Source organism: Monodon monoceros, unplaced genomic scaffold (assembly GCF_005190385.1).
Source record: "Monodon monoceros isolate NGI ecotype Baffin Bay Population unplaced genomic scaffold, NGI_Narwhal_1 Super_Scaffold_2, whole genome shotgun sequence".
Classification (NCBI taxonomy): Eukaryota; Metazoa; Chordata; class Mammalia; order Artiodactyla; family Monodontidae; genus Monodon; species Monodon monoceros.
Window position 1 is genome coordinate 24,531,048 of NW_021703776.1, and position 25,145 is coordinate 24,556,192.

The 25,145-nt window shown below is 38.3% G+C and overlaps 1 protein-coding gene across 1 annotated transcript in view; it reads right to left on the reverse strand.

The window, feature by feature from the left end:
- CACNA2D1 (calcium voltage-gated channel auxiliary subunit alpha2delta 1) overlaps positions 1-25,145 on the reverse strand; it is a 486,952-nt gene that overhangs the window by 67,986 nt on the left and 393,821 nt on the right. The window contains exon 11 of the mRNA XM_029233044.1: positions 1,729-1,887. Coding sequence (XP_029088877.1) covers positions 1,729-1,887 — 159 coding nt within the window. The remainder of the gene's footprint in view (positions 1-1,728; positions 1,888-25,145) is intronic.

The window sequence follows — 25,145 nt, forward strand, 5'->3', positions numbered from 1 at the left end:
CCCTCTTTGTAGACTCCTGTGCCACCATCCACCTAGTTTTCCGGTTCAGAGAACTTGGAATCACCCCCTCCCCCTCCCCGCAACCCCTCCTACCCACCCAGTCAGGTCACTCGCCTTAACATCTCTGCACGTCTAGTCCAACACCAGGATTTCTACAATAGCTTCTTAACGTAGAATACTCGTCAGATGATGTCTTTCTCCTACCACAAACTTTTCATTTGCTCCTACACACTTCATTTAAAGACAGCTTATGGTCTTCCCATTTCCATCACCTCTCCCCTATTGCTTATGGCCCAGCCATACCAATCCACCTGCAATCCTTTCAATGTGCATGACACCCCATGCTTCTGTGCCTTTGTCGATGCTGTTCATTTTATCTCCCTCACCACCTACCTAGATTCTGCTCATTCTTCAAAATCCTGTTTTCAAGAAAGTGCAACAATTTTCTGACCTCCTTTGGGTAAGTTGAGCCCCCTTCCCCAAGCTGCTCCGAGCAAACACACCGTGAATACCCTGTAACAGCACTAACATGTTATATGAGAAATGATGATTTAGCATGTTATGCTCAACCTTCTTGAGAGCAAATGGTTTTGTTTATGTCTGGAATTTCAGCAATAGCACTGTGACAGGATAAATTGTGAGGCACTCAATAAATATTGGCTGAATGAACAAATCAATGAGTCATCACCCAATCAGAGATCTTGAAAACTGTTTAGAAGATTTACTTCGGGAACAACGAAATCAAGTTTGCAGAAAAGACCAAATATAAGGGCTTATTTAGTGACTCAGCAAATACGATAGGAATTATGTGCTGATTCTGTCCCAGCCACATGCTAGTTATTAATTAATTATAACACCAACTCAACAGCCTACAGTCTCATGTGCTTTTCTATGTGGTTTGCTATGTCCACCGATTCTGTGGACATTCTTTACACAACCCCAGTTAGGAAACCAAGGCAGAGAGATGTTAGGTCCATACTCTGAACCACTGCAATAATATTGCTTCAGAAGAGATACAAACCTGAATGATAGCTCCTGCTTTCAAATAGTTCAAATGTAACAGACAACATGGCCATTTGAAAATACTAGTCCGCAGTGTGAGATTCATGTTACAATATTGTTATGATATGGGACAGGTAGTAGGTGTGCCAGAATTTAAAAGCCTAACTATAGACATCGATGATTCAGTCAAGGGAATTTTCTCTTTGGAAGGAATTTCTGCTCTTCCTGTCTACCTTGATGTTAACCATTTGGACCTTTTTGTACATTTAGGAACAACCTGAAGATTCAAACTAGATGTTTAAAACTGAAATATTTCCAGAAACCATTTGATGACTGACAGCACAAGTTTCCAAATAAATACAGTACTAACTGAGATAAGACAAAAGAGATGATATTCTAAATGTCCCAACTAAGTTTCCAGTGCTTCTTCAAAATTAAATTAAATAATTACCTTACAAATGTGTTTTTTTAAACAAAGTTTGAAAAAAGAGGGCAGAAGAAAAGATCTAAAAGAAAAAGAAAATCTACATTTTGTATACCTTCTGAATTTTGGATTTAAAAATAAAAAAAGTTCAAACATTTCTACTGCCTAGACACATCTGCTTTCTAAATGAATGAAAAACAGAACTGTTATCTAACCCTACAGAGCTGTAACTACAAGGATATTGAAATTCAGATCCTACAATTCAATAATAAAAGACAAAAGGGGGTAGTATTAATACTTACATTAAGCAGCTGTTCAAAAGCAAAACTAAAGCCCTTTTTATAATCTGTGATTCCTTTCGCTGTGATATTATTCACTGCATCTTTCAGCACTTTTTTATTTCTTACATTTGCTTGGACAAGGTGCTGAAAACAGCTTACATCCTGGGCATTACTGTTAAACTGCAAAAGATAAAAAGGTAAATGTATAAACCAACATTAAAATCAATCATGTAATTTTTACTGAATTTGTGTTATACTTCTCAATCCTTCTGCATTGCTTTCTCTTTCAAAAAGAAAAGTGAGTAGATTGGTAACAGAAGTGCACTAAAGATCAAACAGTAATTTTCATCCACGCCCCAACCCCTACTGTATTAGCCTGTCGCTTATTGACACTTTCCTGAACCTAGCTTGGTTTCCCTGATTATAAATTTGGGATTTGAGTTATGTGAGGTCCCTCCCAGCTCTCAAATTTTATGAGCAGTTAGATTACAAAAAACAACAACAACACAAAACTCTCAACAAACAATGACATATATTCAGAATGCAGAAATGATATGATGATGCCTGCACAGAATACAGGGAGAAACTGAGCATTTTACTCGCCTCGCATGAGGAAATGCTAAATGGAAAAGTGGTACACAGAATGACAGGAACAGACGGTTAGTAAATTTGAAATTTGATGGTAGTCTTTCCATGGGGTTTTAAAACAGGAAAGTAATCTGAGAGACTCAAGAACAACGAGTGGCCTTTCAGAACTATCACTCTAGAGGTTATATAGGGAATGCAGTAGAATCACAGAGGCAAGAGAAAGGGCAAGCAGGTCATGGCAGAGTTACTGCTGTGAGTGATAAGGGCCTGAACAACAAAGAGTCTGTAGGAGGAGAAAACAAACTCCAATAATATCTGCCCCAATTGAAAATTTAAGAATGATCACCAAAGTAATTTCAGCAACCGTATAAAAAGTATTCACACAGTTCACTGTACATTTCCAAAAAGATAAGAATAGGACTCTAGCAAGAAGATCAGGGCGCTAAAATGAATGGGATCATCCTATCATTTATTAACTCTGCTATGGGTACAAGCCCCTTAGGCTCCTGGGGCCTAGACTGTCACATCTGCAAAAGCAAAATGAGAATGATAATAAAAACATACTTGCTAAAAGGAAAGGGGCTGGCCAGATCAAATGTTGAAGATATTCTCAGATCAAAAGCACATAATGATTTTAATAGGTGGATCACAAGCCAAAATATATTTTTACATAAGTGATTATCTATTCTCATAAATATAATGCATCATTCTTTTTTCTCTGACGATCCCTGAAACCTAGTGATAAGGTACACTGTACAATTCATCAATCCATTAAGCAAATATTCATTGGCGGCCTGTTATATGTCCAGAGTTGTGGTAGGTGAGAGCTCTGTGCCTTCAGACATGAGGTAAATTATGCACACACATTTATATATGTAGGTAAGCACTTATACATGTTCACTTTGTGCTGCATTGACTATTTGCTCTACAAATATTAATCATTTCCTCTTTGAAAATGCGCTGCAAGTAAGTAGTATTATTATCCATGAGAAACCTTAAGCATAGTTAAATGACTTGTCCATAGTCACGTAACAAATAAGTAATAGAGAGTCAGGATTCAGGCTAGCACTGTAGCAAGAGTCTGGGATTTTAACTACTCCCTCAGTGCCTCTCAATATACAATAAATCATGATGAGTTATGTAAAGCAATATAATCCTAATCTCTAAGAGACAGTATCTGGAGAATGGGTTGTGATTCGGACTGTAAGCAGTTGGGGGGAAAATTCCCTAAGAACTGGCATTTCCTGTGATTCCACAGAAATGTTTCCTTGAAGACTATGGAGGAAGAACATTCCAGGCAGATAGAACAACACGTAAAAAGGCCCTGATGTGACAAAAAGAAAAGAAGCCTCTTAGGGAAACATAAAGATGGAGAGTTTAGCTCAGTTTCATATGAGGACTAATGACATGAAATGAGCTCAGGGACGGAGGCAGGGTCTAATGGAAATGCTAGACAATTAGGCATGTATTCTCTGTCGAACGGCCAGTCACAAAAGGTTTTAAGCCAAATGCAAAACAATTTAATCTAGAACTTTAACAGCTAGCCCTAGCTGCTGTTTAGGAATTGGATGTCAGGTGAGCAAAATTCAAAGGATGGAAAATAATTAGGAGGCTATTGCGGTAACCCAGCTGAACAGACAAAGTGGCTTTGTTATTCATGGAGATGGTCCAAAAAGAGGGGTTCAAAACCTATTTTGGAGAAATAATCACTAGCTTGTGATGGTGCACTGGGTCTGCGTTGAGTACGAAGAGAATTCTGACAGGGGCATCTGCGTGGCCGGAGGAGGGATGGGTTCAGGGACACTTCAGGATTAGGGGAGAGAAGCACACAGTTCAAGTGCGGGTGAGATTTCAGTATGTGAGATACGCAAATGAAGATGTCAAGAAATAACGTTGAAAGCAAGCGGCTCAGAAGAAGTCTTGATTAATATAAAAAACACGGATAGCTTCAGCAGAGAAATTTGGTTTAGAGCCATGTGATTAAAAGTGAAGCAGAGGAGGGGGTCTCTGAGAAAACTGAGCAGGAGTAAGATTCCTTGGAGGCAGGAAGGAAGTCAGGAGACTGGACTGCCTTAGATGATGAGAGGAAAAGAGTCTCAAGAAGAACACACTGCGGGACAGAGACAGGAAAGATGAGGACTTAAAAGCACCCACTGCACTCATCCCCATTACACAGGCAGTGTCTGGAGGTCGGGGGGGTGGGTGGAACACAATGGAGCGCGCTGAACAACAATGGGAGGGATTAGCCCATGCAGAGGCAAGTCTTCAGAGCACCTCGGCTGGGAGGCAGAGAATGAACAGGGTTGTCCCTGAAGGGGTGGACGGGGGTCAAGGAGAGGTTTCTTTTTTTTTTTTTTTAATTTTATTTATTTATTTATTTATTTTTGGCTGTGTTGGGTCCTCATTGCTGCACGTGGTCTTTCTTTAGTTGCGATGAGCGGGGGCTATTCTTTGTTGCAGTGCGCAGGCTTCTCATTGCGGTGGCTTCTCTCGTTGCGGAGCACAGGCTCTAGGCGCGTGCACTTCAGTAGTTGGGGCACACGGGCTCTAGAGTGCAGGCTCAGTAGACGTGGCACACGGGCTTAGTTGCTCCGTGGCATGTGGGATCTTCCCAGATGAGGGCTCGAACCCGTGTCCCCTGCATTGGCAGGCGGATTCTTAACCACTGAGCCACCAGGAAAGTGAAGGGTCACTAGAGCAAGAGAGGATTTACCTTGAAGAGAGAAGGAAGAAAACGTTGCAGGCAACAGAACAGAGGTGAAAAACGAAGCTCTTGTGAAGATGGGGAAGGATGGGACACAGATGCTCCTAGAGGAACAAGCCTGTAAGAAACCATGTATCCACTTCATTGTACTGGGAAAGAAGAGCGAGGGCTGAGTCCCGCTGGGTGTACAGAGATTTGGTGTGGGGAAATGATATTATTGCCTGTGGCTTTTGTCTCCAGTGGACCATGAAGCAAGGTCATCGGGATAAAGTAAAACAGGAGGTGGAAGGTTTGGAGAGAGTATAGATAAAACAGGAAGTTAAATGTCTTGCAAAGATAAATACTGAGTTCTCTCTCACTTTTACTTGGAACACTACTTTTGGGTACATCATATATATGAGAACAAAGCTCCAATATACTTGTTTTCAATAAAGTCAAACACTGAAAAGTCAGTATCTTCAGATCCAAATCCCACTGCCTCCCCCCCCCATTATTTGATAATCTGACACAATCTTATGCTACACATCCCGTTTTGAAAGCAAAAGAATATGAGAATTTCCGTGTTAGAAAGTAAAAAAATAAAGTAAAAATAAAAAATAGATTGCCAATACATTAACGGTAAAACATCTGACCTTAAAGAATCATTAGAAATGATTACAGGAAATGCTAGTATGTGATTTAGTTAAATCATGAAACTTGATAAAATTACAAGTTATGCAGAAAATGAACACTGGATAATGTATTGCCCGGAGTCTTTTGGTTGGCCTTAACCTGCTTTTAACACAGAAGAGTGAAGCATCTCATTAAGTCACTTTAACACAAACTGATTAAATGTAAATTCAATTCATTAAATACAAATTCAGCGGTGTATAACAGAAATACTCCAATTATACTCATAACAAAACTCATAAATAATGCAGAGAAAGGAATAACTTACAAAGTATAAGTCCCTATGGCAAACCTTATTCTCCAAGAAAGGAATGAGAAATGTGAAAAGTTCTGACTTAGGTAAGTATATATTTCACAGACATCTTAGACTCACTTGTTTTTAGAATAGAAAAAAAAAAAAAGAACAGATTTACTTTCACGAACTGAAATTACTGTCTTTGGTGACATGTGTCCAGACTGTAATTTATAAACCACATATTTAATACATTAACCACCACTTAGGGCAAAAGTCTAATAATATAGCATTATAAAGCTTTGAAATGCTACATGGTGACTGAAAATAGATTTAAGGGGTCCTGCTTTTGTAATCTCTTAAGAAAATACTTCTTTTAAATATGTATACTTAACTAATCCTACAGAGCCCCAAATCCAAACTACCGTCGTGCTCATTCCTTCCCAATTCTAGAAAATTCAACCAAGTAGGTCCCTTATCAGAAATGCTGAGAAAAATCTCTGCTAGCACGCTGAGACAGGAAGGTGTGTGGGTTAATGTGAGCATCTGGGGTAGCAATGAGGAGGGATTTCTTTCTCTGCCCCAGCATTTGCACATTCTTTTGTTTTCTTCTTCCACATACCCTGCTCCTTCCGCCTACAACACTTGTTGTCCCACTTACCTCAACATTCTTTCCTTATAAAAGGCTTTCATGATCTTCCCTGACTAGGTCAAATCACCCCATTAAAAGTTTCATAGGCCTAGATATATCTTTTTTATGGAATACATCACAGTCATAATTCTGTATTTCTTTGTATGGTATCTTTATAGACTCTTTGACTGGATTAAAAGCCATGGCCAAAAAAGAAAATAGCCATCCCACCACTGTACTTGACATATTAATAGGTATCCATATAATTGGTGTACAATAAACATACAAAATAAATATTTACTGAATGAATGTATGGAGTTTAAGAAAATTAGAAGACAGTGCACAAATACTGATCAATAATTTAGCTAAAGGCTTCTAAGTACAGAACCTGTATTTTAGTTCTGCAATATCTTGTTAAATCTGTACATTTATAAATATAAATACTCTGTCCAAAAAGACACTATTAAAATATCCAAATGAAGATGCATGCAGAACACCTAGCATGGAGCCCGGCACATAGTAAATGTTCAATCAACCTCAACTCTATTGTTTTAAAAATTACTTTAGTAAAAACATTAGTATACTTCATAAGAAATAAGAATAGATTTCTAGATTCATGAGAAAGATTCATATAGACAATATCAGCTTTAGTGACCCTTAAATAAAGCTCACTACTGGGATGGTACAAGTAGCCCTCAAACATTAGTTTAGTTCTTGAAACAGTCTCTGGGAATAACCATGAACAGTAAATTTCAATGCTTCCAATGAACCTTCCTATTAAATATCACAATCAAGTACACATATCAAATTAAAAGATAATTTAAGATCCAAACAAATTGTTAATTTCTCAAATGAAATAACTTAAACTCTTGGTTTTGTAAAGGCAAGGTCTATTTTTTGTTCTGAAGTCCTGTGCTGAATAAGAAATCATCCACAAAATATTTCTGAAAGAGGACGCTCTGCTGCTCATTGGATTAACCTGGGATACAAACGATAAAATGCTGACATTGCCTTGATATACACAAGTCAAAGAGGCATCAAGTTCCTGAAAAGCAACCTTGTCTAGAAATGGCACCTATAATACACCTTCATGGAGTACCAAGGCTCCCACTGAAGAGGTTGGTGGGCTCAAGTAGTTTTCCCCTAGACTGTTGAAGAATTAAAGGCAAAATAAATCCAAAGGTGATATTCTTCCACTTGGAACTGCAGAGAAAAAGTGGCCCATTTAATCTTTGTCTGACCATTCAGTATGTCCTTAATTTCCACCCCCTGACCTCATCCATGTATTTCAAACTCTTTTTTTTTGCCATGAAAAAGAAATACAGTGCGAAATTATGGGCTCCCGCTGTGTAGATGATCAGCAAAAACAACTCAAATTCAGACTGGCCTGCTTTGGAACATGGGATTTTTTAAAGTTATAAAATATAAGTAAACTACTTTACATAATTAACTACTGTAAATAATTTATACAACAAATTTATATTATATAAAGTAATTTAAATGGATAAACTAAGTTAAATAAACTGCAAACAATTTTGCATATCAGGCAGTAGTTACAAATTGTGGTATCAGAAGCGATCTACATTTTGGACACCAGATGGCAATGAAGGAAAGTAAAAGGAAAGTGGACAGAGGCTGTGATCTTAAAAATCTTGGTTGTTTTATTCCTACTAAAATATTTGTTATTTATTTTTATTTTCCCATTTTTCATAGGAAACTAGGAAATATTATAAAGAAACAAAATGGTTATTCTAAAATCCAGAGAAAATAGCTTATAGCATTTACCCACATGCATTTGTACATATTCCTAGTTAAGAATGATTTTAAGGTTTTATCTATTGCCAAATTACTTTCCAGATATATTGCGCCAATTTAAATATGTGTGAGAGTCTCACTGCACTCTCAGACACACAACATTTTTATTTGCTAAACTGTAATTTAAAATAATATTTCAATATTCAATAATTACTTGAATTCCTCAGTGGTTAATGAAGTGAAAGTTTTTCTCACATATTGTCATATAAACCTGTGAATTTTAAGTCCTATTTTTTCCAGTTTGTTGTTTACCTTCTAATTTTAACTTTTGATCCTGTTCTTTATGATTTCTTAAAATATTTTTATGCTTAGAAAACCATCCATTATTCAGGTAAATAAACATCTACAGTTTCTACTAATATTTGATGGTTTTGTTTGCTTATTTTACATTTTGGTGTTTAGTCATGGTGGAAATTATTTTCCCCAATAGTATGAGGGGACAATTAGATTAAGTAATTTTTTTTTCAAATAGCCAATTTTCCCTTTTATTGAGTAATTATTGGTTCCTGATCCACTATATATAATAAATTAAGATTATGGATACATTTCCTTTACTATTTGGATACATATTCCTTTACTGTTCCCATTATTTCACCAGCTTCTTACTTTTTAATGTTAATAATAGAAATATTAGCTAACATGTACTGAAAATCACAGCTATGCCTATCTAAGAACATCACATGTATTAATTCACTTAACCTTGACCAAGCTTAAAGTCTTAGCTGTAATATGGTTTCCATTATACAGTTGAGGAAATGAGGCTTAGAGTGTCAAGGAAAGTGTTCAGAGTCACTCAACAACCAAGGTCAGGACTCTACTTCAAACCCAAACCCCTGAAACTCTCCTCCATGGTGTCTAATCACTTTTAATTTATGCCAGAAGAATAAGCTGCCATACTCTGTCATGCTACTTTTTCCACCACTATTTTCCTACTGAACTTCAGAACTATCTTTTGTCAAATTAAAACCACATTTTCCAATAATTTTGGGACAAACTGGTATCTTCACATGAGTCAGCTTTTCATTCCAGGAAAAATTATTCATCAATTCCACATCTGTTCCTCCATTTCATCTCTTATACATATATCTCATATACTGTTTTCTCCTTCTTAAACTTCAAGTCCTAATGAGATCAATCAAGATGGCAGAGTAAGAGGATGTGAAGCTTACCTCCCCCCACAAACACATCAAAAATACATTGACAGGTAGAACAATTCTCACTGAAAACTAACTGGAAACTGTCATCAGGACTCCTGTACAACCAAGGCTGTAAGAAAGATACATATGTAATTGGGTAGGAAGGGAAGAAAAGTGATTGGGTCAGGACCTGTGCCCCTGGGAGGGGACTCAAAGGAAAAGGGAGATTACACAGATGGAGACCGTCCCTGGGGAGCGTGCGGTGTGAGCCACAGATGGGGCAGCCCAGTGCTGGTGTCCTGCCCCCTTTGGCTGGTGGGAGGACCTCTGCAATGAACAGGAGGGCTGCGGGAAGCCTGGATGTCACTTGTGAGGGGTGCATGCATGCACTGGCTTGCTCCCAAATCAGGGTGAAGAGAAGACTACTCTAGCGGTTGCTGGTGGCCCATGACCACCTTACTGCCTGGCTCAGCCCGACCTGAGAGAACGCCCTGGTCCCACTCATCCCATGTCACAGTGCGGCACTGGTTCTGGGGTGGCCACAACTGGGAAGAAGATTCAACATGGGGACACCGAGGAGACTCCATCCCAGGGCGGAGCCTGGGTGGATTGGCAGTGGCCATTGTTGGCACTTACTCAAGCAGCGCCTAGAAGAAGCGCAGATTTCTGACGGCAGCTGCTCCATCACAGCTCATGTCCCAATATATGCTGAGAGTCCATGTGCGCCCTGCCTGCCCTGTGGTGTGGCTCTACCACAGAGTGGGGGCAGCAGAGTCTTAGGGTTGTGATCAGCTGTGAGGGACAAAAGGCACTGGCACCTAAGGCTGTGTCTGAGCAGAGCAAGGGAAACAACTGCGGGCACCTGAAAGAGCAGCTCATCTGAGACAGCTGACTCCCATCTGTGGACAACAGGAGCCAAGAGCTCACATGGGCCCCCCTGGCTTCAGCACGCCCCCCACTCTGGGGCAAGGATCCTATTTTGGGGGAGAGAGGAAAACACAAACTTAAAGAGAACAGAACCAACTCAGGCCTGACCATCAAGGCTTTTGCTCCAGCAGCTTGGGATCAGACCCCACCCACAACAGGGCAGTGATGCCCAGTGAGCAGAGGGGAAGTCTTGCCTCACACCCAGCTTCAGCTTTACCCCTCTGTGTGCAGTCCCACCCCGTACCAGGGTGACAGATGCCAGCACATCCTGAAGAAAGATGTTACATCCACGTCAAATCCAGCTCTCCCACCAAAGGCACTGGGCACATGCAGTCTGTACAGGGACACTCTCACATACGCACACACATTTAAAACTGCAGGGCTTCCCTGGTGGCGCAGTGGTTGAGAGCCCACCTGCCGATGCAGGGGACACGGGTTCGTGCCCCGGTCCGGGAAGATCCCACATGCCGCGGAGCAGCTGGGCCCGTGAGCTATGGCCGCTGAGCCTGCGCGTCTGGAGGCTGTGCTCCACAACGGGAAAGGCCACAACAGTGAGAGGCCCGTGTACAGCAAAAAAAAAAAACAACAAAAACCTGCAATAGGTAACTGCTTCACCTAAGTTCATAGAGGCAGAGAAATTTAAGCAAAATTAAAAGGCAGAGGAACTGCTCTCAATTAGAAGAGCAAAAGAAAATCCCTGAATAAAAGAGCTAATGAAACAGGAATAATTTACCAGATAAAGAATTCAAAGCATTGGTAATAAAAATGTTAACTGGAAAGCATAGATGAACACAGTGAAAACTTTAACAGAGAACTAGAAAATACTACAAAGACCCAATCAAAAATAAAGAATTCAGTAACTGGAGAAAACAAACAAAAAACCCCCAACACACTATAAGGAATGAGTAGCAGACCAAGTGATACAGCAGAATGCATAAGTCATCTGGAAGACAGAATAATGGAAACCACCCAAACAGAACAGCAAAAAGAAAAACAAATTTAAAAACGTGAAAACATTTTAAGAGATTGCTGGAACAACAAGTATACCAACATTTGCATCATAGGGGTCCCAGAAGAAGAAGAGAGAGAAAAGGGTATTTAAAATGTATTTGGGGAAACTACAGCTGACAACTACCCAAACCTGAAGAAAGAAACAGATATCCAGAAGCACAGAGAGTCCCAAACAAGATGAACCCAAACAAACCCACACCAAGACACATCATAATAAAAATGGCAAAAGTTAAAATTCTAAAGGCAATGAGAGAAAAACAAAGAGTCATACAAGGGAATCCACATAAGGCTATCACCTGATTTCTCTGCAGAAACTCTGCAGGTCGAAAGAGAGTGACATGATATATTCAAAGTCCTTAAAGGGAAAAACCTGCAACCTAGGATACTTTACACAACAAGATTATAATTTAGAATAGAAGAAGAAATAAAGAACTTGGCAGACAAGCAAAAACTAAAAGAGTCCATCAATACTAAACATACCCTAAAAGAAATGTTACAAAGTCTTCTCTAAGTGAAAAAGAAGTAAGAATCTATATGAAAGGGGAAATCCCACTATGAAATGCAAATATATTGCACATATTGAGGATCAACCACTTAAATACGCCAGTATGAAGATTAAAAAACAAAACATTGTAAAAGAACCATAACTACAGTAAACAAGGGATAAACATGAGGATGCAAAATATGACATCAAAAACACAGTATGTGGGCGACGGGAGTAAAATGTAGATCTTTTAGAACGTGTTTGAACTTAAATGACTATCAATTTAAAACAACTAGATACAGTTATAGGTCAACATGTATGAACCCCATAATAACCATAAATCAAAAACCAACAATAGATGTAGAAAAAAATAAAAAAAAGGAACACAAGCATACTACTAAAGAAAATCATCAAACCACAAGGGAAGAAGCAAAAAGAAAAAGAAATGAACAGAGAAGAACTATAAAACATACCAGACAACAAGTAATAAAACAGCAATAAGTACATACCTACCAATAATTACTTCAAATGTATATTTAATCCAACAATGCATAAAAAAGATCATACACCATGATCAAGTTGGATTTATTCCATGGTACAAGGATGGCTCAACATATGGAAATCAATCAATTTGATAGACCACATTAACAAAAGGAAAGACAAAAACCACATGATTATCTCAATAGATGCAGAAAAAGCAGTTGACAAAATTCATCATCCATTCATGATATAAACTCTCATCAAAGTGGGTGCAGAGGAAAAATATCTCAACATAATAAAGGCCATTTATGACAAATTCACAGTTAGTATAATATTCAATGGTGGGCATGTAAATTTGTGTAGCCACTATGGAAAACAGTATGGAGGTTCCTAAAATACTAAAAATAGAACTACTATATGATTCAGTAATTCCACTCCTGGCTATATATCCAGAAAAAACAAAAACACTAATTCTAACTGATACATGCGCCTCAATGTTCATAGTAGCACTGTTTATCATAGCCAAGAGACAGAAGCAACCCAAATGTCAATAAACAGACAAATATATAAAGAAGATGTGGTATATATTTACAATGGAATATTAGCCATAAAACAATGAAAATATGCCCTTTGCAGCAATGTGGAAGAACCTAGAGAATATTATGCATAGTGATGTAACTCAGAGAAAGACATACCATACGATATCACTTATATGTGGAATCTAAGAAAGAAAACAAATGAATGTAAAGAGTAAAACAGAAATAGACTCGCAGATATAGAAAACAAACTAGTGCTTACCAGTAGGAAGAGGGAAGGAGTAGGGACAAGATAGGGGTATGGGATTAAGAGGTACATACTACTGTGTATAAAATAGATAAGCAAGGGCTTCCCTGGTGGTGCAGTGGTTGAGAGTCCGGCCGCCGATGTAGGGGACACGGGTTCGTGCCCCAGTCCGGGAAAATCTCACATGCCGTGGAGCAGCTGGGCCCGTGAGCCATGGCCGCTGAGCCTGCGCGTCCGGAGCCTGTGCTCCGCAACGGGAGAGGCCGCAACAGTGAGAGGCCCGCGTACCGCAAAAAAAAAAAAAAAAAAAAAAAAAAAATTGATAAGCAAGAGGGATATATTGTACAGCACAGGGAAGTATAGCCATTATCTTGCAATAACTTCTAATGGAGTATAATCTGTAAAAATACTGAATCACTATGCTGTACACCCAAAACTGGTAAAATATTTTAAATCAAAGATACTTCTATAAAAATAAATAAAGTAAAATGCAGGTCCTAAATATATTAGTAAAAGTACTGCTACGTAATTCATGGCTTTTGCTAATATTGTGAATGTGATTTTAACTTCTATTATTAATCCTTGTTCAGCGAAAACCAGACATGTGGTCACTCTCCCATGGTTAGAGGTGCCACAAGTATCTTTGCTAATAGCACTCTGGGACTTGACCCTCCTGTCCTCAAATTGATGTTGCTGTCCCCTAACACTGGCTGCTGGCTTACAGTTTCCTTGGCCTATAGAAAAAAAATTTTAATAAAGGATTGACCATTTTTTAATTCAGTTTAGGAAAACCAGGTCTAGTCCAGGCCCTGCCTGTAATAAGCACCCACAGCCATGGCTGATTCCATTATCTCCTCTGAGCTTCAGGGTTTTCTTTCTGAAATAAAAGCCTTTGCTAGATCACTTGGCAAGCCCCTCAAATTCTAAAATCATATTTATATCTGATAATTTTAACTATGATGGGAAAATTACATAAATGCATAGGAATAATAAATTCTGTATATACCAAAAGAAAATGGCATCAATAAAAAGTGAAAGTATTGAGAACATTATTGACACAATTTATGTTTGCCTCTAATTATAAATCATGGCCCATCAAAACTTCTGATAAATGTTGTCATTTTTAAACAAATATTCCCATTAACTTGAATCATGACATGACCCAAATTCAGTCTGTTGACTTTTGTCAAAAACTTGAAAGAATTTCTGAGTAAGTCCCAAGTCTATCTTTTTTAATATATTCTATTTACATGTTGGTACAGAAAACTTTTAAACCTCTCTAATTATAGGCATTTATAAGAATTTCAAGCAATTGAGAGTGTGCTACTCTTTTGCTTCAGAATTAATTTGTATTTAGCTTCCTTGCTCATAACAACTTGATATTTATATTTTCTCAACCATCTTTTAATCAACCAGTGTGCAATTCTGATTCCAGAGCACTCATCCAACTAGAAATATGGGCAGCTTTCTCTCCATCATTCTCGATATAATAATTCTATCAGTATTATTCCTAATATAAGTATTTTTCTCATAGCCCTGTGGAAATTTGCGTGCCAGCTCCCAAAGACGAAGCTTTACTGAAATGACCAAATGATCACAGACTCTATGATCACTTCCTCTTCACCCACACTGTGATGCAGAGCTGACCAATACGTCTAATATTTTCACGGTACATGAAGCTGAGTACTTGGAACATCTTCCCTAATTGAAAAAAAAAATTGTGATGACGGCTGGCTTTGCCTAAAGAACACAATGAGCAAGATACACACACCTAATGTGTTTGCAGAGTAGAGATACTGTCATACTGACAATATGAGTGAGAATGACTCTGGTCACTTAAAACACAAAGATATTTTATCACTGACTGAAATTTGTTATAAAATGACATCTATATAGCACTCTCCCCGCTGCCTCAGCAAACTTTACTGTTGTCTTATTTTAAGAAATGGCCACGGCCACCCCAACCTTCAGCAATCACCACCCTGATCAGTCAATGGTCAGCATCAAGGCAAGATCCTCCATCAGCAAAAAGATTAAGACTCAGTGAAGGGGGCTTCCCTGGTGGCGCAGTGGTTGAGAAGCTGCCTGCCAATGCAGGGGACCAGGGTTCGAACCCTGGTCCGGGAAGATCCCACATGCCGCAGAGCAACTAAGCCCGAGCGCCACAACTACTAAGCCTGCACTCAAGAGCCTGCAAGCCACAACTACTGAGCCCATGCGCCACAACTACTAAGCTTGTGCTCTAGAGCCCGTGAGCCACAACTACTGAGCCCACGTGCTGCAACTACTGAAGCCCACGCACCTAGAGCCCTTGCTCCACAACAAGAGAAGCCACCGCAATGAGAAGCCCGTGCACCGCAACGAAGAGTAGTCCCTGCTCTCCACCACTAAAGAAAGCCTGTGCGCAGCAACGAAGAGCCAACCCAACCAAAAGTAAATAAAATAAATACATTTATTAAAAAAAAAAAAGACTCAGTGAAGGCCCAGATGATAATTAGCATTTTTAGCAATAAAGTATTTTTAAATTAAGTATGTACATCATGTTTTAAAGACAATGCTATTGCACTCTTAATAGACCACAATTTAGTGTAAACATAACTTTTATATGCACTGGGAAGCTAAAAAGTTCGTGAAACTTGCTTTATCGTGGTGTCTGGAACTGAACCGGTAATATCTCTGAGGTATCCCTGAACTTTGAAAAATTTTACCTGTTAGGTGCAGTTATTCATATGTGTTTACTGGACGTGAAGTCTTTTCATAGTCCTTCAAGACCCAGCAAATAAATCAATAACTTTTGTACTTTTAAAAACTATAGTTCAATTCAAAATGAAAGTATTCCCTCTGCCTCACCTTAAGAATTACTTTGCTATTTCAAAAACTGCAAATACAGTTAATTTCTAATTATAAAAAACTATCTTGAGTGCATCATGTAATTAATGGAAAAATATTTATCATACTTGTCAACACCTTCCTATAAACTTTCCTTATACTTGCAAAGCAATTAAGTTATCCTCTGGCAATCTCTCTTTTGAAAAATTAAATAACCTTGATTACTTGCCCTGCAAGTAATATAATTACTAAATTTGTCCATTATTTCAGACTCTTTTCTTCACAGTCTGTAATTTTTTATGTCTTTTAAATGAAGATAATTCTAAGACGCACCGATTTTTTTGCCTTAACAGTACTTTAAAAAAAATTGAAATATAGCTGATTTACAATATTGTGTTAACTTCAAGTGTACAGTATAGTGATTTAGTTTTTTTTTTTCTTAAAGAAACAAGTATATAAGAGAGAGAAAACTCTGGTTCTCTTAATGAACTTAATTCTACTCCTTCCTTCTGCTCTTTTTTAATACCTCCCTCCAAAAAGTAAATGGCTACAAAATAAAATATTCATAAACGTCCATAAAACTAGCAATTCTATGAATTAAATGGTCTTAAAATCTAAGTCAATGATATGCATAATTAGTTATAACAAGCCCCAGACAGATGCCTGCTGGACTTTGCTAAAAGTACCTCCCTAAGGTACCCTGATTTCCTCATTGCTTAATAATCACCTGGGAGACTTGCTAAATGCAGATTCTGGCTCTGCAGGTCTGGGGTAGAGCTTGGGATTCTGCATTTCTAACCAGCTGCCAGGCGCTGCTCAGGCTGCTTGGCCACAGACCTCACCTTAAGAAGGAAGGGCATAAACTACAAGATTCTTGTTCGTTGACATAAATGAGATATGAATCAACATAAAGTTTTCCTGAAATCTAGATGGATGACTATTTGATAAGACATGAAATGAAATTACTCTCCTAGAATTCATATGTCACAAAACTGTACTGGTGTGCCAAATATCTTTTATTTTACTTGAATTCTGGCAAAAGGGTCTGTTTTGCACGGGTGGAGAAATCACTTTTAAATTTAAATTGTGCCACAACTTACAAATGTGCTCATTATCATATGCAGAGTAGGAAAGTTCCTAAGCTAAGAAAACCATGCCTTTGTCTAGGAACACATGAGGGATATTTTAGAAAGGAAACTGAAATTTAAAGCACATAGGAAAAGGAACAATCCAAATCATGTCTTTCTTGCATATACAGTGCAATTCGATACTTAAACAAAGCCCCACTCTGACATTAGTAGGTGTTAAACTGTCAAGCCAAGAACTGGGAAGTGTCTGAGATTTATCCTTCTTGCAAGCTAATGAGTAATCCACCTACAGCTTCACAGACACTGGCAGAAAAATACAAGCCCTTTGGGTCAGAGAGAAAAGGCCGCTTACTACTCATAGCAATACCAATAGCAGTACCAAGATCCAGACTGCCACCTTTGCTCACACTCACAACTCAATTCCCACAGGAGGATGGGAAGAGGGCCGGGGGTCACCTGCATAGGCAGTAGGTGTGTTTCAGGCAAGGAATCCCAAGATGAGGAAGGCCTTGATCTCATACAGGGGCTGCTGGCAGCTGGCCCATCCTCCTCTCCAGATAGACAATATCTTAATTACTCTGCATTGTACGTAAATCTCTTCTGGGGAAGGAGACATCTCTATCTTTACTTATCCTGCAATGTACATAAATCTGGGCAAACTGACTGTAAATGCTCAGACTTGAAGCAATGTGACACATTCACAGAAGAACTGTCTCCTAACAGTTGGTAGAAAAGTGTTGGAAGATGACAACAACAGCAACAATAATAATAACCAGAAAAATGATTACAATAAATAAGCACTTTTCATGTGTTATTCCATTTGGTGCTCAATAACTTAAAGGCAAGTTAAATATGGTTCTGTCTATTTCAAAGAGGAGAAAACAGATCTGTAAGCCTTAAGTAACTTGTATAAGCTCACATAACTAGTAGTTTTGAGGCAGGAGGCAGATGGGCACCCCGCCCCCCATGGCCAGCAACTGGAGATTCCTTCCCTGTAGACCGATACTCCAAGACGAGAATAGCAGGACAATTGAGAGAGAAGGCTGCGTGCTGCCCAAATAGAAGATAAGAGACCACATATTTCCATTCTCGAAGTCAAGGAGACCCTCCCAACTAGAACTAGAAAGCTTCTTGGAGGTCAAAAAGGGAGGGGGCACCACCCCATAGTAAGTGATGTCAACTACCCATAGGCCTCTTCACTAGAATCCATCTTGGCTCAGAGATGCACAGGCACACGTGGCAGGATCCTGAGATACACCAAATACGGACTCAGAACTAGGCAAATCAAATGACTGGCCAAAGGAAACTTGGAAGAAATGCCCCAAAGAGTGATTCAAACTACCGCGAGGGTGCAACTCTCTCTCTGAGTCTGCCCATGTGTCTAACCACATGTACTGTACTCCTTTCCCTCCTAATAAATACTTCACTTGTTTCACTACCTTCTATCTTTGTGGGAATTCTTTTCTGCAAAGCCGAAGGGCCAGGGCCTCGTCACTGGCCACTGCTCTAGTGGCTAGGATTTGGTGTTCTCACTGCTGCGACCCGACCTCAATCTCTGCCTGGGAGCTGAAACCCTGCTATAAGGCGCTGCAGGCCAAGGCCACCTGAGATCAGTTTCAAAGGTTGTGCATTACTCCTATGCAAATCTATGAGTACATATAAGAGGCAGGATTGTGAGGAGAGTGGGAAGTAGGGCACTTAACCAGAACTTAGCCTGACTAATGTCACCAGATCCTTTCATCATGATCATCCCTTCCCAGCCTCCTATGTGGCTATGGATCCTCACTCCTCATTTTGCACTGGCATTTAGAGATTGTCACCTCTAGAATTGTTGTTTAGTGACTACAGTTGGGGCAAGGGGTAGAGTTGATTTTTTTTTTAAAGTTATCTCCTACAACTAATAGCAAAGATATTATAAGGAGTATTTTGATTATTTCTTTCTGATGAATAATCAAAGATAGCATTTTAAAATGACCACAAGTTAGGAAAGCTTCCCGCAAGAAAACTGACTCAAAGATCATTAACGAAATCCTAACATTTGCATCTAATTCTTAAATAAAAATATGTGATTTTACTGAAACACAAGACCATCTTCTTCAGTTGTTAATTTTTCATATATTGTCCATAATCAGCATACATTTTCCTTTCATCCTCCACTGGCTTGCACTATTTTTCTCCTAATACGTCAAACTTCCTCACTTTCATAAACAAATACCACTCTTTGTGTCAACATTTGAAATTTTGCCTGCAAATCAGAACATGCTGTGATTGAATTGCTGCTCTTATCATCTACCACTTAGTTCTATCAAAGTATATAACTGGATTAGTGGGAAAACAGCTACATTATGCCTGCATTTAAGCTTTGCCTAACAGCAGGCTTCCTGTCTGCAACAAAGAACAGCCCTGGAGATTATAGAAACACTAGGAAATGATCAACATTTGTTCTGACATTTTATGTGTGATTGAAGCATAAAAATTACCGTTCTCAAAAAAATAAAGAAACTTAGATACATAACCCTAAAAGTGAGAAGCTGCTTAATTTTTCTGTCTGATGGTTCTAGGCAACATTGGGAAAGCGTTCATACAGACTGCATCATAACTCTGGATGACAGACATGATCTTAGGTTATGAGGATGAAGAGAAATGCATGAGGGCTTTGTGGGAAGATTACTGTCAGAATTAATTATAGAATCACTACCAGATTTCCTCAGTGCCTTATTATTATGCCTCCCTGAAGTTACAAAAGCTAAAAGTTATATTGCTTCTTTCCTCGACTTTCAAGCAGTTTCAGAGAGAAAAATATTTACAAGCACATCTGCGTGCATACACACACAAAGCCCAGGAGATTATAACTATATTAGAAGGGTTTTTTTTTCCATAGAATCTCTACATCATTAAGTTATTACATTTCTATTTAATGAGAAAGGCCTATCTTTTAAAGACAAAAATATGATTTTACTTTTCTTTGACCAAAATGTTACATAAGAATTAATTCTTTTAAGTTTTTAAAAATTAATTTTTATTGGAGTATAGTTATTTTACAACGTTGTGTTAGTTTTAATTCTCTTTAAATGTATCACTTTCAGGTATTTTTTTCACCCAACTAATAAAAATGAAGAATTTCTTTTAAATTATGAAGTTGATGTGGCTGACATTAAATATTACATAAATGTAAATAACAATCTATGTAGTTTGATAGAAGCAGAAGGACACATGATAAAGTAAATAAATTTATAAAAGGAGACACATTACCTAAGCAAAAACGTATAATCCAGATATAATGTTTAAGTGTTTATTTGTAATTATAAGAATAATCCAATTCATATATGCTTTTTCAAGCCAAAATACGGCAGATTTCTTAAAACAAGTCCTCCACTGAAACATAAATAACCTTCTTCTTCAAAAATTAATAATAAATTTAGATTTAAAAGAAGCATTTCTCCTTGCTATTATAACCTAATCATATTTTATCTCAGAATTTCTAAGAATTCGAATAGCTTGGAATTTTATTTAAATATATCAGATTATGCACTAAAATTAGTAAACTTACTTTATATTTTCCTTCAGGATCCAATCACATAACTTTGTGGATAAATCTAGACTAATAAATGAAAACAGCTGTGCTCCAATCCTGGCTTCTCACTTAGAAAAGTTACTACACCTTATGTTTCTTTATCTATAAAATTTAGGTCAATAATATTATCTCCCTCACAAGGTTGTTGTGAAGAATCAATGAGTTACTCTGAAAAACACATGGAACAGTTCCTGTCTCATGAGCAGTGTTAAAAAAATTAACTCTAATAATTCACTATAATGTGATTAAATTGAAGATTAATACACAAATTAGATAAATAATGAACACATACCTACTTTAGATCTTGTTCGTATTGATTTTCTGAAGGGTAAATCTATGTCTGGAATAATATGATCAGCCAATATCATTTAGTGACTTTTCAACCATGAAAATGTACTAATGTTTTTTTCTCAAATAACAGAATTAAACAAAAATATATAGTCAATAAAAAAATCAGAGTATAGTTGACAAAAATATCTCCTTATGGTAAATAAGGACCATAAACCACAAAGTAAATTAATGAACCTCAACTAAATAAGCCAATATACTAGGAACTGAGACCAGTAAAAAATTTCTCTGGGAGTAGAGTGGGATATCACTATGACTTTATCATAGTGTACGATGAAGCATCTTCTGCAATATTCACCTTAGAATTTACATCTTTTAATATCACTTTCTCCCTATTTTTGAATACATAACTGAGATATTTTCATAATTTTTAACTCGACACACTGAGATACATTACTTCCATATCAAATGCATTCCCAGTTCTTTCTACAAGCAACATACTCACTTTGCCTATGTGCTTTCAGTTCACATATTCAAATTACATCAAGTGAGGACACTCCAGCAAGGATTTACAAAGAGCTGTCAAGGCATCAATAAAGTTTATATTAACCTGATTCACAGAAATCACAAGGAAAGACCTTGCAATTTTGTTTCTTAAGAAGTTAGCTAACAATTTTCTTTAAAGAAATACACATTTGGGCTTCCCTGGTGGCGCAGTGGTTGAGGGTCCGCCTGCCGATGCAGGGGACACGGGTTCGTGCCCTGGTCCAGGAAGATCCCACATGCCGCGGAGCGGCTGGGCCCGTGAGCCATGGCCGCTGAGCCTGCATGTCTGGAGCCTGTGCTCCGCAACGGGAGAGGACACAACAGTGAGAGGCGCGCGTATCGCCAAAAAAAAAAGAAATACACATTTAACAACCATAATATTTTTAGGAGAAGCAAAGGTCCTTAAAACTTGTCAGGCATTAAGAATCTCAAAGGTGAACAAACGTATGGACACCAAGAGGGGAAAACCGCCGTGGGGTGGGGATGGTGGTGTGCTGAATTGGGCAATTGGGATTGACATGTATATGACTGATGTGCATAAAATTGATGACTAATAAGAACCTGCAGTATAAAAAAACAAAAACAACTAATACTAAACTCTCTTTGGGTTATTTGTATGGAAATATGTTAATATAAATGTTTCAGACATTACATGAAATTTCTAAAAATCTTATGTGTTCTGGTATAATGTTATAAGTCATAATTCTAGTTATTACTTTAAAATGTATATCTCAGAAATAACTAAATTTCCTTGTCAATTGCCATTATTATGAACTTTCATCAAATCATTAACCGTGGTCATTTTTAAGTCTTTTGTCATTTCCAGAGTTCTGGGTGTCTGATGCTTTTGCAAAAATGTTCCTATAAAAGGCTTTCATTTCACGGAATTCATAGAAAAGACTCTGACAAGTACAGGTTTCTGGTAACTGACTACACTGCTGAACTGAATGAAGCATTTTCAGAACTCTAATGGAAAACTGATGAATTCATAAAAGATCAAGATGAAAAAAAAGTTAATTTCATGGGACTGAGTGAACTGATGAGGATGATTATAATTTTTGTGACTTTCTGTTTGAATAAAAAAGAAAATCCCGTAAGGACTCAGAGGCAAAAAATATACAAATCAATTTTCACTGCAAAGTAAAGGAGCTGTTACAGTGGAGGATTCCTGGACTGAATGTCAATATTATGACATACTGTGAGTGTGTTTTGCGTTTGGTAATTGCAATCATTGTTGCTTTTGTTGTGGTCATCCATTTACAATGCTTGGTGTCAGTTGATTTATCGCTTGTAAAAATAAAATACAGTGTGTGTGTGGGAAAAAAAAAAAACGAATCTCAAAGGCAATCCCATCTAAGGTTTTTATTTTAATTAGGAAAGAATCATTGATTGCTGCCTAAAAGTTGAAAGCATAAAATTCATTCAAAGCCATTTCTACTGTTCAGTCAGAAAATCTTAAAGCATATTTTTTAATAGCACTGTTCAGTTTCTAACTGAGGCAGATGCTACTGGGGCCCCATCCATATTTCCTCACATATCAGCCCAAATTTAACTGTCCAAGATTTCTGGGAGCCTTTTGCTTGTGCACATGGTGGCCTGGGAACACTGGGGAATTAATGTCCCTTGGGAGCAGTCATTAACTTCAAATACCACAGCACACTGTCCCCTTGGAAAGAATAATTTCAATTCATGCAATCTACCTTGGTTTACAGAATTGCCCAGAGGGTTAAGCTCTACTCACTCACAGTGGTAACTTGTTTGATAACCCACTGTTTATCAGTTCTCTTCCTTTTTTGGCTTTACTTCTCACATTTCTCTCAATCTTTCTTAGAATTACTTTCCAAATAAGCCATTTGTACTTGAGTCCTTATCTCATGAACTATTTCAGAGGAAAGACAATATAAGATACTAGCAGAGGTCTTAGGAAACATGGTCAGGATGGGATTCCAGAATTATATCATTCACCAGCCATGTGGCAATAAAGATTCCTCTGGTAATTGGCTATATATCAGTGGTAACTGGAGTAAAGAAAACCCCTCAGAGGCCAGCATTATAACTGCTAAGATTTTTACCTGTAGTGACTGGAACACAATACAGAATAAAGGGGAGGCACCTAGCATTTGAGAAATATGGTGATAACAGTAATTATAGGGGCTTGGAGTTGGTTGGTTGTTAAATTCAATGAAAAAAGTGACAACCTCAGATCAGCCAACTACCAACTAAGGGCAAAGTGTGAAAGCCAGAAGATATACAGGAGCCAATAAAGAGATTCTAATTTTTTGATGTGAGAAGGATGACGTGTGCTAGAAACAGACACAGAATTTGCTTTTGAAAGTCACATAACGAGGCCACATCCACACGCATGGCAGGTTTCTATGCAAAAGTCACGGCACTGATAGGCAAAGAATGGGATCTTAAGAGTAGAATGGGGACATGGGTAGATGCTATTGAGAACAATGAACTTCCAGATTTCCCTATACCCTCTGGGTACGGAGAAGTAATCTCTTCCTCTTAGAAGGTAGTAGCTTCTCCCATTCCTAGAGACCATAAAAGATGATGCTCTCCCTTAAGATCTGATCTCATCTCCCCTCATGGCTCTAGGCAACAAACAGACCAGGTCTCAACATGGCCTACCTGGAAAAACAGTCTCTGTTCCAGGAAAACAGAAAAAGAGAATATTCAACAAAAGAGATGCAAGATCTGTCTAATGTGAACAGCAGTTACTAGGAGAACATGCCAGGGGATGGATGTTGATGGATCTTGAGGCAAAAAACAACTGGTCATCAACTTGGTGTGAGGAAGCAAGTAGCCTGAGATAAGACAACCCCACTCCTGCATAGGGGCAAATGGCTTAGCTGGTTGGCCAATGCCCTTGAAGAAGCAAGAATGGAAGACCTTCCCCAGACAAAGAGTTCTGGAGAGGAAGCATGAGGACGGACCTATGGGAGTAGGCATGAAATGTGCAGATCTCTGTCTCACATCAATCCCCACTAGAGAACATTCATACAGAGGAGGTACTGAACAACTGAGTGGAGAGGAGGATTTGTCCATTGTATGCAGCAACTGTCCATAAATGCAGCAGCCAGGTAGCAGAGAAAGAGGGGATATATGTAGGCCTAAAAACATGGGCTGTTTCTCATCAAGCGGGATATAGCTATCGCCATTAGTGAATGGCTAACCCATTGGAAACTGTCCGATGCTGAGTCTTTAATACAGTATCACTCTTCAAAAAGACATTCAACAACTTGATTTCAAACAGATTGTATTCGATTTTATCCCTCTGGAATGGGGTGGCGTCAATTTTGCTTTTCTTGCTATTGACACATGTTTCAGTTAAGAGTTCCCCTTTCCTGTTTGCAATGCCTCATGCAGTATCATTAATCCTCTGGATTCACACACTGTCTGATTTATCATCATGGGATACCATCATGGAATCCTACATAATATCTCCTCAAATCAAGCAATCTATTTTATGGTGAAGGAGGTCCAACAACAAACAAATGACCACAGGATCCACTGGGTCTACCATATACTGCATCACTTAGAAACAGCCAGCCTGATAAAACACTGGGATAGTCTCTTAAGTGTGCAACTAAAGCTCCAGCTTGCAGATGACAGTCTTTGAGTAGGAATGTTGTCCTTCAAGAGACAGC